The sequence below is a fragment of the Liolophura sinensis genome, chromosome 1 (assembly GCF_032854445.1).
Source record: "Liolophura sinensis isolate JHLJ2023 chromosome 1, CUHK_Ljap_v2, whole genome shotgun sequence".
NCBI classification, from domain to species: domain Eukaryota; kingdom Metazoa; phylum Mollusca; class Polyplacophora; order Chitonida; family Chitonidae; genus Liolophura; species Liolophura sinensis.
Genome location: NC_088295.1, coordinates 11,470,911 through 11,486,726, shown reverse-complemented (window position 1 = coordinate 11,486,726; position 15,816 = coordinate 11,470,911). Strand labels below are relative to the sequence as shown.

Here is a 15,816-nt window from a genome sequence, read left to right as displayed (position 1 = left end):
TGTTTAGCAGAAGCAGACCAGCGGCGACACGTATCGACAGGCTCAGTTCCACAGAAAGATGATACGAGATGTACAGCTTTGTTATCGTGCCACTTGACAATTGTTATGGCGCTGTCCCTGTCAGACCTATAGTCAAAGCTACCCCGGCCGTTATCCTTTAGCTGCTTATCACTTGCAAGTTGGCATCCCCCCATCCTGTCACGACGTATTGTAGCCACAGCCCAGATGTTTCGTTCCGCAAGTGTTCTCACTAGGTCAACGGATGTGAACCAGTTGTCGAAGTAGGCCTACACCTTGAAATTTCGGTCACGTGGCAAGTTTCGGACAAGTCTCAGAACAACATTTCCTGAAATAGTCAAATTTCCCTCCAGTTTCATACTTTTGCCTGTGTATACCTCAAAATCATACATGATGCCGGGGGATCCCGCCCTAGTGAAAACCTTGAAACCCCACTTGTGCGGCTTGTTTTTGTTGTACTGTTTTAGGCTACTGCGGCCCTTGAAGGCAAATATTTGCTCATCGATGCTTTGACACTCCTCAGGTTCAAACTTACCCATTTCAACCCTAAGCATATCTAGGAGGGGTCTGTTTTTAAACAATGGATCATAGTCTGGGTCTTCTCTACCTCGTACATTGCTGTTGTCGTTGAATTGAACATATCGGAGAAGACATTCAAATCGATTTCGAGACATGACATCGGCAACTGAAGAAAATCTGGAGTCATTGGACCAATACATTCGATATGATGGACAAGGGAAAAGACCTATCATGAGCAAAATACCTATGAATTGCTCAATCTCATCGGTACTGGCCTTTATTTCCTTGCCATCTTTCTGCATGGCGAACAGGTTTGTCTGGTCAGCAATATACTGAATACATTCCTGATTGATGAACATTTTGAAGTATTCCATTGGAGTAGGTAAATCCATTGGTGGGTCTTGAAAATCTCCGCCCGTGAAATCTGTGGCTCGAAATTCTGGAAGTACTTTCTTCCATTTATAGACGGAGAGTTTAGTTTTTGATGTTCCAGCTGATTTAGAGGTTGATGGAGTCGCATTCCCACTGTCCTCGTCCGAAGAAGTGTCCGTGTGTTCATTATCACTGGTGGCATCATGTTCTACTTCATAGTCCAAGCCGTCATCTGACGGATCAGACGATCTGGGCTGATCAAGTTCATCACCTGAGCTGAGGTCAATATCTGAAAGTTCATCACTAGGAATAAATATCAGCTTTAGTACCTCATCGACACCCAACGACTTTGCCATCTGCAAAGTAATAAAATACACTGGTTAGTTTGGGTAAACAAGCATTTTCCAGCACAAAAATATCCGATGCGAAATAACAGTCTAACAACAGCTATTACATTTAAATCTTTGTTAAAACATCCCTATCACAGTTTCGAAGTTGTGCGAAACAATTGAACGAAGGAAAACATCACGTATGCCCTTGATGGACCACTGTAGAAACTCAGTTACTACATCACCATTGTTTTGATTTATACTGTAATTTTGCTAATTGCCAAATGGATAGCCTACAACTAAAATTTTAAAAATCGAACAAAGTATAAAGGCTAGTAATTATTTTGATTTATTAGTGGACGTTATTAGTGGAATGTTTGTTTACAAAATGCACTTCAAAATGTGTGTGAAGAGATGTCATTTGTTTATATTTATCGTAGCAATCCGGGATGTCAGACACGTGCATTGTGATCTTCCAACATGGCACACTTCAACTGGTCACGTGACGGTCATGTGATAGTTTGGCGGTAACTGACACTGTAGGTCATAGAGTCTACATCTATAGAACACCATATAAGCCCACTGTAGCCGAAAGACAACAGCTTCGCGTAATCTACGTGTTAATATACATTGTTGCCATTTGTCTACGTTGGGTAAGAAAGGGTTAAAATCCGCATTCGCAGCATGACGTCAGGGCTGACGGCACGTTGGCCGGAAGTCATTTCATGTAGACCCTATAAAATTTCAAAGTGGGCTGGCCGACAGGGAGCCGGTGTCGATCACTGTACACAAACCGTTGCGAACAAGTCCACGCGAGATCGTCTGCTCTGTTTGTGGTCTGAGTATGATCTGCAAGAACAGTTACTGGGTCACATCGGTTTACGTTAGGAACCTCCAGCTTAGATTTGGGCTAGCCTAATGTATATGTGAAAGTGGAAGTAAAATAAAACTCTTGGCTTTACTGCTCGGAAACAGCAACAACAAGCACGCGCAGTTGACTCACTGTGGCGGCCTGCTAGAGAAACGATATATATTCCTGAGCTTTTGTGACTTCACCTGAGAAGAAAATGGACGATTCAGAGCCAGGTGAGTTCTTCAAATATTGATGCACTTGTACATACCGGTCTTCTGTCATTCCCTTACCGGTGTTATATATTATAGGCCATGTGGGCCTTTAGCTACTGTCTATCTAAATATTTACAGTGACTGAACTCCACATTTCAGTATCATAAATCATTTACAGTAACGATGATTACATGCATCTGATGGCACTTGGGCTGTGATACTGAAATGAAATTTTTATTTATTGATTTGATGGTGCTATATGACTTATACCGGAACTCAAGAATATTTGTCTTAATTATTTGACGGTGGTCAGCATAATGGTGGGGGAAAAAAACTGCTAGACCTTCCACATATGACTGCAGAGGAATCCCTCATGAGCTGGACTTGAACTCACAACGACCACATTGGTGTTAGGCTCGTGGGGCCCATCTTATGAGGCAGTCGCATTATGGACGTGGAACAGCAACCTGCAGATGGTTGTGGGTTTCCCTCAGGCTCTGCTCAGTTTCCTTCCACCATAATGCTGGTGGTTGTTGTAGTAATGAAATATTTTTGAGTACGGTGAAAAACACCATTCAATCAAATAAATAAATTTATTTATTTATTTATTTGATTGGTGTTTTATGCCGTACTCAAGAATATTTCATTTATACGATGGCGGCCAGCATTACGGTGGGAGGAAATCGGGCACAACCTGGGGGAAACCCACAACCATCCACAGGTTGGTGGCAGACCTTCCCACTTACGACCGAAGAGGAAGCCAGCATGAGCTGGACTTGAGCTCACAGCGACCGCATTGGTGAGAGGCTCCTGGGTCATTATGCTGCGCTGGCTCGCTAACCGACTGAGCCACGCAGGCCCCCAATAAATAGATAAAAGTGACTGCAGTTGTATACTGTCTACTGTGTAAGTGACAAATTCTTGAGTTCTTTGTTATGTTAAAATGAAATCAAATAAATCCTGCTGTTGGGAGGAGCCTGTTGGCCAAATGGTTAAGGTGATTAACATGTATTTCTGGTGATTGATCGATTTTCAGCACTCCTTGGAATACTGTATATGTAGAAAGTGTGATCCCAGTCAATGATAATGCCTGTGCAATGTACTGGCTTTGAGTTCTACTTTTTATTTCCCTATAACATCACTTTTAAGGATGGTCTAGTCAGGTAAGTGGGTATGGGTAGTCTTGGGAATCATCCTGAAATTATTACACTTACCTTCTGAATAATTTTCAGAGGTGATTAAAATTAAAATTTTAATATGCAGAAATATAAAAGTTCTGGTAGAATTTCTCTCAATCATATCAATACATGGACCAATCCAGTAAACTATAATTAATGTACATGAAGTTATACTCTGTTTTGTTAAAAGTTGTTGTGTGATGGAAGAAAGCAACATCACTAGATCATTATAGTGTCGCAACTCTTGTACATGTTTCCATGTATATTACAATCTCTGCTGAACAGGGAATCTCGAAGAATCACTCACTTCCATTGGTCTAGGTGATTTGTTCGATGGTTGACAGGGCTAGTAGGGCAGATTACATGGTTTTACATGATGTTCTTTGAAAATCACTTGCCTTCCACCAGCACTTTTGGCATACAGCATGGGCACTATGTCCGGGCGTACATCTTATGTAGAGAAGTTAGTCAGTTATTTGTCAGGAGGCAATGGTTTAATCCAGGACTAGTCTGCAGTCATAAGTATAGTGTAGACATTCAAATGTGGTATTAACCCCAAATAAATAAATAAGTATGAATAATGTACTGTAGACTATTCGTTTTGTCAAACAGATTTCGTGCCACAGGATGCTAAGTCAGAAACTGATCAAGATACCGATACTACAGATTTCGTGCCACAGGATGCTAAGTCAGAAACTGATCAAGATACCGATACTACAGATTTTGGTTGGTAAGTAGAGCGGTAACATAATATGTGGTGGGTGTCTTGACTGACTCGGTTGTCTAAGGTGTTCCATAGATATCCGTTTTAGTCCAGGTTCGAGATAGTTTAAATAGGATGTTGTGAACATCAGTCAACTATGTTGATTTATATCAGATGTCATGAAAAACATGTTAGAGACACACAGTTGACCATTGTGAACTACTAAGATCAAAGATATCAAAGTTGTAGTAAGTATTTTCTCTTATCACACAAACTGCTATGTGGAGGGCTGAAAGTTCATCCCCCTTACCCCCCACCCTCAGTTTCTTCCCAACATAATGCTGGCACCTGTCATCAATTAAATGTTCTTGAGTGCGGCATAAAAAAACCAAACAAGGCAAAGAATCAATCATTTAATTGTATTCCATGAAGTTTAAAATGGCAGTATTCAACATCATTATGCAGTGTCACAACCCAAGTTGCTTAAAACAGCTTTCTGCGTTGAGAATGTGTTTTGTCAAATACGTTGGCATCTTGGCCACATCTACATTTCAAAATGATTTAAGTAAAAGTGAGACGGTGTAACTGTTTGAAGATCATTGACTTTTTGTTTACGATTAATTGCATAGTAACTTCTGTATAGTGATGGATGATGAATCTTATAGTTTGAATACCTGGAGGTAGTAAATCTTTTTGTACATGCATTTGTGTGCTGGTCCCATTTCTAAATTCTATTTAGGATCAAATTTGGGAAGAAGAAATTGAAGAAGGATGACAAAATGGAGAGGGAGCCTGTGTCTGTTCCTGGGGGTGCACACGTATATGACATGACGAACAAACGCAGGGGAATAGCACTCATTATCTGTAACTCGTATTTCTCCAAGATGCCGATGAGAAAAGGTGCCACCAAAGATGCCTCTAGAATACACCAAACTTTGGCCAGCCTTGGATTTGAACCGCACGTCCTGACCAATCAGACCTCTGATCAAATGGTGTTCAACCTTGAGAAAGGCAAGATTGTACATATTAAGTCTGTTGTTGTGGTTTCAGCTACTTTTGCTGCTATTTACATAAGCAAAATGTGAATGTTCTACAATGCTGTGCTCTTAGTTTGGAAAGATTTGGGTTTTCTATGAAGCAAGGATACAGTTTGTCAAATCTTGTTTTTTTTTTTCTGAATCTCAATATCTTGGCGCAGAAGTTTTAAGGTTGCCGAAGAACTGCTCCAGTTTCAAAGGATTTTTGTTTGAATAAAGCATTAGTAAACTGATAGGGATGAAGATAGTTGGGATGGTTTTCTAAATTTTAACCAGTTAATAGGGTATAAATGCATATTTTGTATGCCTTGGAGGGCTGTTGGAACAAAATTTTGTTGGCACTTCCAGTTTTGCATCATGTTTTGTCAGAAGCCATGTACATGAGCATGTTACAGCCACAAATGATGATGCTTTAGCACTTTAGAAGCATTTTGAAGAGTATTGACGTCCTTTCTCATTTAACATCACATAAGAATTATTTTCACATCATAGAATTTATAAAGGCATGTTGAAAAAAAAAATGGTCATATTTTAGTTATGTTCACTTAATTATGTTTAATACACAGTAACTCATATTTTTGACTCATTGTGTAAGTTGTGTTCTGTAAGATAACCTTCTGTAAGATATCCTCTTTACCTGCATGTAAAAAGCCTTGTAGTTTTTATCAGAAATAAAGCACCTTACTGTACATCTTCAAAGTATTTTAATTGTTCATGTGTTCTTCTAGTTTCCAAGCAAGATCATGGCGATACCGACTGTTTCCTGTGTGTCCTAATGTCACATGGAGATAGAGATGGTATATACGGCTCGGATGGCAAGCCTGTCAGTGTCAAGAACATCACTTCACTGTTCAAGGGAGATAAATGTCGATCCTTGGCAGGGAAGCCCAAGCTATTCTTTATACAGGTAAGATAGCCTCAAGTCTATAGGGCTCTCTAAATAGTGAACAGTTATAAAACAAATTACAACAAAGTTGTTCCAATATATGTTTACACTACTGTCTGTGATGTCATCAGCCCTTGATGTCTGCTCTCACTGTACTAGTATGTTAGACACTAATTCAGGATTACTGTGGAGTTGTCAGTCTAATGTTGGTCTCCTGATTCTTTGTATCTATATACAACGACCAGTCATAACATGGTGTCAAAAGTAAGCGATCTCAGCCCAAGATATTTCTGCAAGCAGTTCTGAAACTGTAAGTTTACTCTCTATGATCAGCCGCCTCTGGAGTGCTCTGTTCTTCAGACTTCCCGCCGCGCCAGACATGTGTTTTGCTGACTTTCTGCTGTTTTACTCTGATCTGCATGGACTCTTTGTGACAAACTAACTTCTCTTGTCACAAACTGTCTCTCAGGAACTTTCTGCGTTCTTGTTTAATTCATAGACAATATACTTTGTATCCCGTGAAATCAACGTTTTTCTAAATCCAAAACTCAACACTCCCAGAACTGGAATCTACCATGGGATTGCTATATAGTGTAGTATACTGGTAAGTGGACCATTCTGCGCTGTATATTCTACTGATGATTTGGCCCTATAAATTCTTTTCGTCCTCAATACTGTACAATAACTACACTGTTCTCAGAAAATGAAAACATTTATTTTATCTTCAAGAGTGGAACTACATTCAAATTATCTTTCTATGGAAGCCTGTTGTGACTTTAGTCCCTCAGGTTTGGATTTATCTTTTCTACAGAAGCTCTTTTGAATCACAGTACATTTGATGGAAATATAGTGAAACCTCACACTGCATCTGTTCTGGACTGTTCTGAGTGTTGATGACTAAATTTACTATGAACAGTACCATTTGGTATAAAACAGTTATATCGCGTGTAATTTACACGTTACTACATTCGTCTTCTACTGCATGCCTGTGACTCACATCTACTACTGCAATTAGGTGTGACCCTACCCCCATCTCAATATGGCTGATTCACCGGCTCCCCCAAGATTTCACAGTAATGTGCATCTTCTCCACAAACTGAAAATGACTGGAAATATACATGTAGATCACAACTGGAAGACGTGGAGACAAGTATGGGACTGCCCTGCCAGGGGATCAAGACAATAAGTATTCTGTTGAAATGCTTGTTACCTGCATTGGTCCTGATGCATGAGAAGTTTTTAATGGTTTAACATTTGGAAACAAAGAAGCTGGTCAGGACATGGATACTATTCATAGGCTCATGGAAAGACATTGCTTAGGAGAAACAAATTTCACATATGAATGATATGTGCTCAACAACTCTGTGCAAGGCTAAACGGAATCTGTTGACACTTATCCTACTAAACTCAGAGCCCTAGCACATACTTGTTACTTTCGTGATTTCCACAACAAACTGATAAGGGACAGAAATAGTGTGTGGCATGAGACAACGGTGTGAGAAAGAAGCTCTTACAGGAATCTGAACTGACTCTCAAAAAATCCATGGATGTATGCAGAGCTGCAGAATCGACTGTCCAAGGAATGACTGGAAAACATGAGGACATCTCTTGAAAGAAATCAACCAAGAACTCCTGTGGATATCAACATTTGCACAACCAGTCATGGAGAAATGATTCCAGTAAACACAAGTCGTCTGCACCACCGTCTTGAAGTATAACTGCAAGTTCTGTGAAGTGAAACATCTGTCTACAAAGGAAAACTGCTCAGTGTATGGGAAAACAGCTGTGGCAAACTCTCACTTTGCATCCAAATGTCCTAAGAGGGGACAATCTGGAAAATACAGAGCGTACGAAGTTAAAACAAGCTTTGAGGAATCTGACTATTCTCAGTCTGACTCTGCTGAAGGTCTCATGACTGTGGAACTTGTAACGGAAGAACTAGTTAACCAAGGAGACTCTCCTCTCCCATCTAAGATCATTATAACTTTTCAAGTGGACAGTGAAGCCAAACGGTTCCAAATGGAGTCAGGAGCCACATGTAAAATAATTTCTCAAGACGATCTTCCTCAAGATGCTGGAATTGGTAAATGTGATGTGAAACTTAAAATGTGCAATTCTGTGAGTATTGCAGCACTCTGGAGAGCCAGACTGAAACTTGTCAACTCAAAAAACTCTAAGAAATACAGAGGAGACTTTGTTGTTGTAATGGATCACCGAGTACCTTTTGATTGGATCATGATCAGCACAACATGTGAAGTTGTTGAAAGTTATGTACGAAAACATCCTAGAAGTCAACGAGGATGAACACCGTGCTGTAGTTCAACCCAACCCATCTAAACAAGGACTGACGACAGATATTCTTACAAACTTTAAAGGTGTATTTTCTGGAGAAGTGAGTCAATGCAAACACGAACAGAAACTGGATATTGACAGGACTGTTAATGCCATTAGGCATTCCTTAGGTGGAGGAGTCCACACGCATTCAGGAAGGAACTGAAAGCTGAACTGGACTGTCTTGAGATTCTCAATGTAATAACTCCTGTCAGCACACCAACCCATTTGGTGTCAAGCCTGGTAATCGTCAAAAAGCCAAGTGGAACACTTAGGATATGCATTAACCCCAAGCTATTGAACAAGGCGTTCAAAAGAAGCCACCACTCCTGCCCCTTATGGAGGACATGCTACTTGAACTTACTAATGCCAAGGTTTTTTCAAAGTGAGACCTTAAAAACGGATTCTGGCACATCTTTCTCGAAGAAGAATCAAGTTACATACCGATGCCTGTGCCTTCCTTTCGGTATCTTGCCGGCATGGTAAATTTTCAACGTTGTGTGGATGAAGCCTTCCACAAGACACTAGGAGGCTACCTAGTACCTTCTGGTTGACGGACAATTTTCATGTTACCGGCAAAGGCTCAATCTACGAGGAGGCCGTCAAAAACCATGACAAGCGGTTTGTCAAATTCATGGAGAGATGTAGACAGGAAAATGTCCCGCCTTAACAATGACAAACTTGAGCTGAAAGAGCAAAAGGTGTCATTAATTGGACAGTTATGCTGACCACGACAAAGCTTTTGTTGCAATCCAGAGAGCCATCATGGAAGCCCCAGTTCTTAAGTACTTCAATGAGAAGGAAGACATTACACTGCAGATAGATACCTCGTATTATTTGGCTTGACTTAATTCAACCAGTACTTGTATGGATGCCATGTTAAAGTTCAGCCTGACCACAAGCCTCTAGAATCCATCCAGAAAAAGCCAATGCCGACTGCCCCAAAACGTCTTTAGTTAGTGCTCCAGAAATATGACTACACCTGTAAGAAAGGCAAGGAGATGCACATGGCTGCCACAGAGCATATCTGCCTAATTCCGGAGAGCCTCACCAGCAGGTGGATGTCCTAGTGCTTGAAGAAAACTCACCAACTGAAACGGAGTGCGAGTGAATCAACATGGCTGAGTATCTACCGATCTCTGAACCGAAGATTGCTGAAATTCAGAGAGAGGTAAACCTTGACCTCATTCTGCAAAACGTTAAAACATTCATTATAAACGGATGGCCAAACATGAAGCCTCCAGCATTACCGCATACTATGATATCAGGGTTGAGCTGTCTGTACAAGATGGAATTATTGTCGAGGACTTCGAGTAGTCATTCCTATCAGCATGCGGAAAGAAACCCTCAACTGAATTCATTGTTCACACACTGGCATTGAATCCTGCAGACGAAGAGCATTGCACTGTGTCTATTGGCCTGATATGAAGTCTGAAATATCCGATGCCATTTCCAAGTGAGATACCTGTAACATGTTGCAGAGAAAGCAGTTAAAGGGACCACTTATCTCACAGAACATACTGGACCGTTCATGGTCTAAGCTTGCTGCCGACCTGTTCACATGTAACCAAAAAGGATACCTAGTTACAGTCGTTTATTTCAGCGATTATCGTGATGGTAAATGTCACATACCAGTCGGTACCTTGATTGCTTGTGATAGCGTATGTGGTGAAACGATTTTACATCATGTAAGGTAGCCTACAGTTACGTATGTAACTGCTCCTAATAATATGTAGGCCTATCTTATGGCAATCGAGTGCTTGGTTAGTCACCAAAATGGTGAAAATATAGAATGTGGAACTTATCAGACGGCGGTTATATGTCATTTGACCTTGACCCCAGTGCTACAGATAAGGGGCATGCAGGCGTAAATACGCTTACTAATTAAAACAGAGCATACTGAATATGCATTGCAATTTGTGTGTACATCTAAGCTATATACATGAGAGATTTAAAGCAAAATCAAAAGTGGATCTCCAAAGTAGTTTACGTGCGCGACACTCTCCACGACATGTTAGTTTTCAGAAACTGAAGGTTACAGCAAAGGCTCTTGTACCACTACCTGCATTCGGGGAGAATGACTACTGTGATATTTGTATTTTGTCATGAAGAAGATGTAGCAAGGACTAAGAAAAAATGGTCATTTGGGTTACTATACAGCAAGTTCTGCTACTGTACTACATTAAATCATCCGAATATGGCTCCCAATGTATGGTTTTAATTCTGCACCGATCGTCGGTTATTTGTGCTGTGTTCAATACTTCAGAAACACTTCAGATTTATACTATATACTGCCAATAAATAAAGCACACATAATAAACATTTGTCTTCTAATGTAGGCCTACATTTGGATTTAGCATATCATTAACAAGCTTATCATGTTTTAATCCCAAAATGGAAGTTGTTTGTGTATAGAGAAATGTTGAGGCAAGTTGCCATGGAATGAAAAAATACTGCAACCCCTGCAACCAAAACAAAATGAAAAGGTAAAGTTGTCAGTGAGTGAGTTATTGGAATAAACCCAGTAGGCCTACAAGTTGAGGTGCAATAGGCCTAAATAAATGTGGACCTATGAGCGTCTTTCACACTCATTCTTCGTGAGGAAGAGCTGAAATAATTAATTTATTCTAGAATGTTTTGACAAATCGTAATTCTGGGCAATCGACATGTATGTACATTTACCTGTAGTCCTATATGTAACTACAAGAATCTCTGTATAGGTAGATCTACTTAGGCCTATGCATATATGCACATGTATGTCCTTTAATTTTCTCAAACCCCCTTCACTCAACCAACTTCGCACTTTCCAGGAGTATTGATGGGGAGCCAAAATAGTCAAGTGTTGAGTATTTTCCAAAAATGTGTACTGTGGTAGGCTTACCCAGTACTCCTTCTCTTGGAAAAGTATTGCACTAACTCTAAAAATTATGTGTAGTACTGCTTGACCCCTTGGGTTAGTGCCAATAGTTGATCTTCCCAATTGTGTGAATGCCAACAAACTCATAAAGTTTTTCATGATCCATTGAATAAGTTATCTGTTAAATTGTGGAATGATCAGGTGTTAATTATGTTTGCTGTATGTGATGAACATTTGAATGTAATCCTGAAAAGATTGAAAAAAAGGTTGAGAGATTGTACATGTATTTTATGTCTCCTTGCCATATTTGTATTGTTGAGATACAACTGTACAATGTAAGGATGAAAACATGCATTGTATTACAGTATGTTGCCTTGATCTGTTGCCACATACTACAGTGGTACAAATAATGAAGATTTTCAGGCCCATGCTAACCGAACAAATAAAAATGGTAACGAATTAACAGCAAAAAAAAAATTCATGAAAATGTCTACGATCTTGCAGTATATCATAACATGATGTTCTGGTGCAATGCATTCTCTTTAAAGTCCTGTCATAATGAGATGGGGCCGGATCCTCCATTACAGACAGAATAACTAATAGGTTGTTTGTGGGTGGAGAAGATCAATGAATTGTACTAGAAAACAACTGGTCATTAGCTGTAAGACAAATAGAAACAAAAGAAGAGCAATAGTTTCATTTTACACCCCTTGGGCTCTAGTCTTTCTTTGTTTCTTTTAGAAAAGGAAAGTTGTTACAATATATGTTTACACTACTATCCGGGACATCATCAGCCCTTGATGTCTACTCTCGCTGTACTAGTATGTTAGCCACTAATACAGGATTACCGTGCAGTTGTCAATCTAGATTAGGTCTTCTAATTCTTTGTTTCTGTAGACAGTGATCAGTCATAACAGGAGTGTTTGCGACTGGTAAATTTTTCATCCATGTGCGGCGGATTGATATAGATGGTTGTGTCTGAAGCCGAGTGCCATGATGCTTTTTCTTAAAGACAATGAATTTTTTCTCCCAGGCTCTGCCTGGTGTCTTCACGCCATAATGCTGACCACTGTAATATAAGTCAAATATTCTTGAGTGAGGCGTAAAACCTGTAACAGATTAATAAATTATTGACAGTGTTGGTGTTTGTTATGTATTAATGAAGCAGGCTCTCAGACCATTTTCTCTGCGCTACATGATGGTAGAGACAATTTAAGTACTATATCTTATGTATCTTGTGTTGTTTGTCATACAGGCATGTAGAGATCATTCTCTGGACTCCTGTGTGCTTTTGCTAATATATAATGTCGATATTTGTGCCTGACAGGGAGGTCATTCTATGGACTATTCTGTGTTTTTTGTTTTATTATAACGTTTTTTGGTGTTTGTTATACAGGCATGTTATACAAGCATGTTATACAGGCATGTAGAGGCTATTTCCTGGACTCCAACTGAGTTTTTCTTATGGACAATGATGGCATCTGTTTTACAGGCATGTAAAGGCTATTCCCTGGACTCATATAGAGTGTTTGTTACAGATAATATTGGTGTTTGTTTTATAGGCATGTAGAGGCCGTTTGTTGGACTCAGGTGTACAGGTGGAAGTCGCGGATGGACCTTTAGGATTCAGAAAGACTAAGAAGATGATTGCCTCAGTTCCCACAACAGCAGACTTTCTAATATCACAGTCTACAGCAGATGGTATTACTTTCATTATATTATTCCGGAGCACTGCTTGGTTTCCTCCCACCATAATGCTGAAATATTCTTGAGTGCAGCATAGAATTCCATCCAAATAAAAAAATGTTTTTAACAAATGAACATTCAATATTTTCTTAAAATAATCATTCTAGACTTGCTGCAACAGGTTGTAATATACATGTGTAACATTGCATAACATTACTATATGTCCACTCTTGACTTATACTGGCTTTTTGTTTTTTTTACTTTCGACTGCACACCTATATTAATCGCTGATGTCCTCCGTCAGTTTCAGGGTATTAGGCATGAATGTTTGAGCTGAAATTGGCTATGAAAAAAGCATATTGATATTACCTGGATCTGGTAAACCCTATGAAAACATTTTTAGTTTGTGTAATTTGTGGAGAAGGTTTCTCTTGTGGAATATTGTCAAGAATCTTAACAAATGATGTTAAGGACATTGCTTATTAATAATGGTTTTATTTCTCTTCAGAACACTTTGCTTTCCTCAACAAGAAGAATGGCTCAGTGTACATACAATCTCTGGCAGATGAGCTGACTCAGTGTGACGGGTCAGTAGAGATTTGCACCGTACTTCAGAGAGTAGCCCGTAAAGTGGCCTTTGAGTTTGTCTCCAACACAGTGGAGGCAGAATACCACAAGAAGAAGCAGTGTCCAGTGTATACTTCATCGCTTACTAAGCAGCTTTATCTGGATAAGTCACAGAAAAAACCCTAATTTGGAAACTTGTCACTTTTGTGCTTCTGTTTTTAAGAGTTGAAAAATACATGGTTGTACATTCAGTATTTTGTTACGTGGAAAATGTTCAGTGTATACAGTATTTTTAAAAGTAAGACAACAAATACTATTATGCTGTTTATTTTGGACAAAAGATGGAAACAGCCACAACCATTTTCTTCTGATGTGCATAGTACTGAATTTCATTTATCAACTTTTAATCTGGGAATTAAAAAAGTGGAAACATCATGACGTCCTGCCACGTCACATCATTTGCGCCACATGTGATTCAGTCTACATGGCATACTAGCAAAACTGGGATAGTTTGATGTCACAGTGAAAACTAATGCATGAACAAATTCTATTATTTTATCTCATGCTTGATTGATTATAAAATGGTGGCCTGGAATTTTCTCAAAAGTTCACGTCTTTGCTTACCTTTAATCTCGGCTGCTTACCTTTAATCTCGGCTAGGCAGGATCATAAAGATAAAAAGGTATGCTTTTGAAACTTTGGGTGGAACACTGTATTGATACGTTTCGAAAATTTAAAGACATATTTTCATAAATTTTAATAATACTCTCATTTTTAAAGCACATGCTGTAATCAAGATTAAAACTAAACCTTGTTATGCCTGTTCAAGAAACAAGGACAGCCTCTAATATGTATGTTAACTGGATAGCACCACTGTGATGAAAACTTGACATCAGCTGAGATCAGCTGTAGCAATGTGGTTGTAGTACAGTGTATCACTTGTTGCAGCACTGCACTTGTATACAGTGTGCAACAACTGTGTCTTCAGATTTTATTCAGAATTACATGTATATTGAAATGAATATGTTCTGAACGAGCTCAGTTTTAATCTTTGACCGTAAAGCATAGTTTTGAGCTTTAATTGGCCATTGTACATATACATGTTTTTGTGATACTTTTACTGTAATACATACTTTTTGTGACTCTTAAATAGTCAAAGCTCATTTGTCCTTGCTTGGAAATATGCAAGTTTTGCCATTTGTAATGATACAATGTCTTAAATATTACACCTTTTTACCAGAAAGAAGCTGCTTCAGCGAGGATATTCATTGGGAATTGGCATACCTTAATTAGCGTGAGAGTGTTCATGTCTAGAGGAGCGTGACTCAGTGGTAACGTGTTCATTTCCAACCACCAGGCACATTAAGTCTAGATTCAGTGCTGGCATTGGACAGGGGATTTGTAGATACCCCACTCCTATTGTTTACCCAGAGCACTGCCATTTCCTCTACCCATGTTACCAACCCTCCTCCCCCCATCATACTTGTAAAAAAAAGAAAAAAATCAAACAAATGAAATAAATCAGTGTATTTTATGATGCCTTCTTTGGATTCAACTTTTACTCCAGTTGCTGACCCAATTAGTATCATACTGTGCGCATAAATCAAAACACTCCAGGGAGGGAATATTGCAGATTTATCAGATTTGATACATATTCCCTGATGACTTAAATTAAATCGTGTTTGGGGCAGTGTAGAATTCTTCTTATACAAATATCAGCAAACATTTAAGAAGGCCATGTTGCAAGGTCAGAGGATTTAACTTTCAAGTCATTACATTAATGAACTAATCCAGTCAAGATGAGTCTTTTTACTGTGATCTATTCTGTTATTCCCGAAGTTAATAGAGGGATGGCACAGAAGGGAATATTATAAATCCTGCAGATTACACACACCAAATGCCAACACAACTATCATTCATTATTTTGTTGTCCAATATCCCCACAAATGGTCAAAAAGGGTGAATCTGTTATTCAATCTCCTGTTCAAGCCCAGGATTGAACCTGCACCTCATATAGATGTCCATCTGAGTGAAAGGCAAGCACTTTAAACACTCCAGCAAGGCCAGTTCAAAGACTCATGATTGAGCCATTGAGTATATGTATGTGTTCTTGGGGTTTTACGTTGTACACGCCACCAAAGTGCTGCCACCACTGAAGTATCATGCCAAAGATGCCAGACTTGACGGCCCACCCAGTCACATTACATGGACACTGGCTCAACCAGTCCGGTTTCCTTGCTCTGACATCTCAGAACTGAGTGCCAAGCG

The 15,816-nt window shown here is 39.4% G+C and overlaps 2 protein-coding genes across 2 annotated transcripts; one reads left to right on the top strand and one right to left on the bottom strand.

Moving 5' to 3' along the window:
- Window positions 1-287: 287 nt before the first annotated feature.
- On the bottom strand, window positions 288-1,265 carry LOC135462842 (piggyBac transposable element-derived protein 5-like). The gene has a single exon (XM_064740162.1). The coding sequence runs from the start codon at window positions 1,263-1,265 to the stop codon at window positions 288-290; it is 978 nt and encodes a 325-aa protein (XP_064596232.1).
- A 714-nt stretch (window positions 1,266-1,979) lies between these two features.
- On the top strand, window positions 1,980-15,047 carry LOC135478675 (caspase-3-like). The gene is made up of 6 exons (XM_064758642.1): window positions 1,980-2,324; window positions 4,094-4,211; window positions 4,924-5,195; window positions 5,950-6,128; window positions 12,858-12,996; window positions 13,490-15,047. Exons 1-6 carry the CDS (start codon window positions 2,306-2,308, stop codon window positions 13,732-13,734), a joined length of 972 nt encoding a protein of 323 aa, XP_064614712.1. The 5' UTR covers window positions 1,980-2,305; the 3' UTR covers window positions 13,735-15,047.
- Window positions 15,048-15,816: the final 769 nt, after the last annotated feature.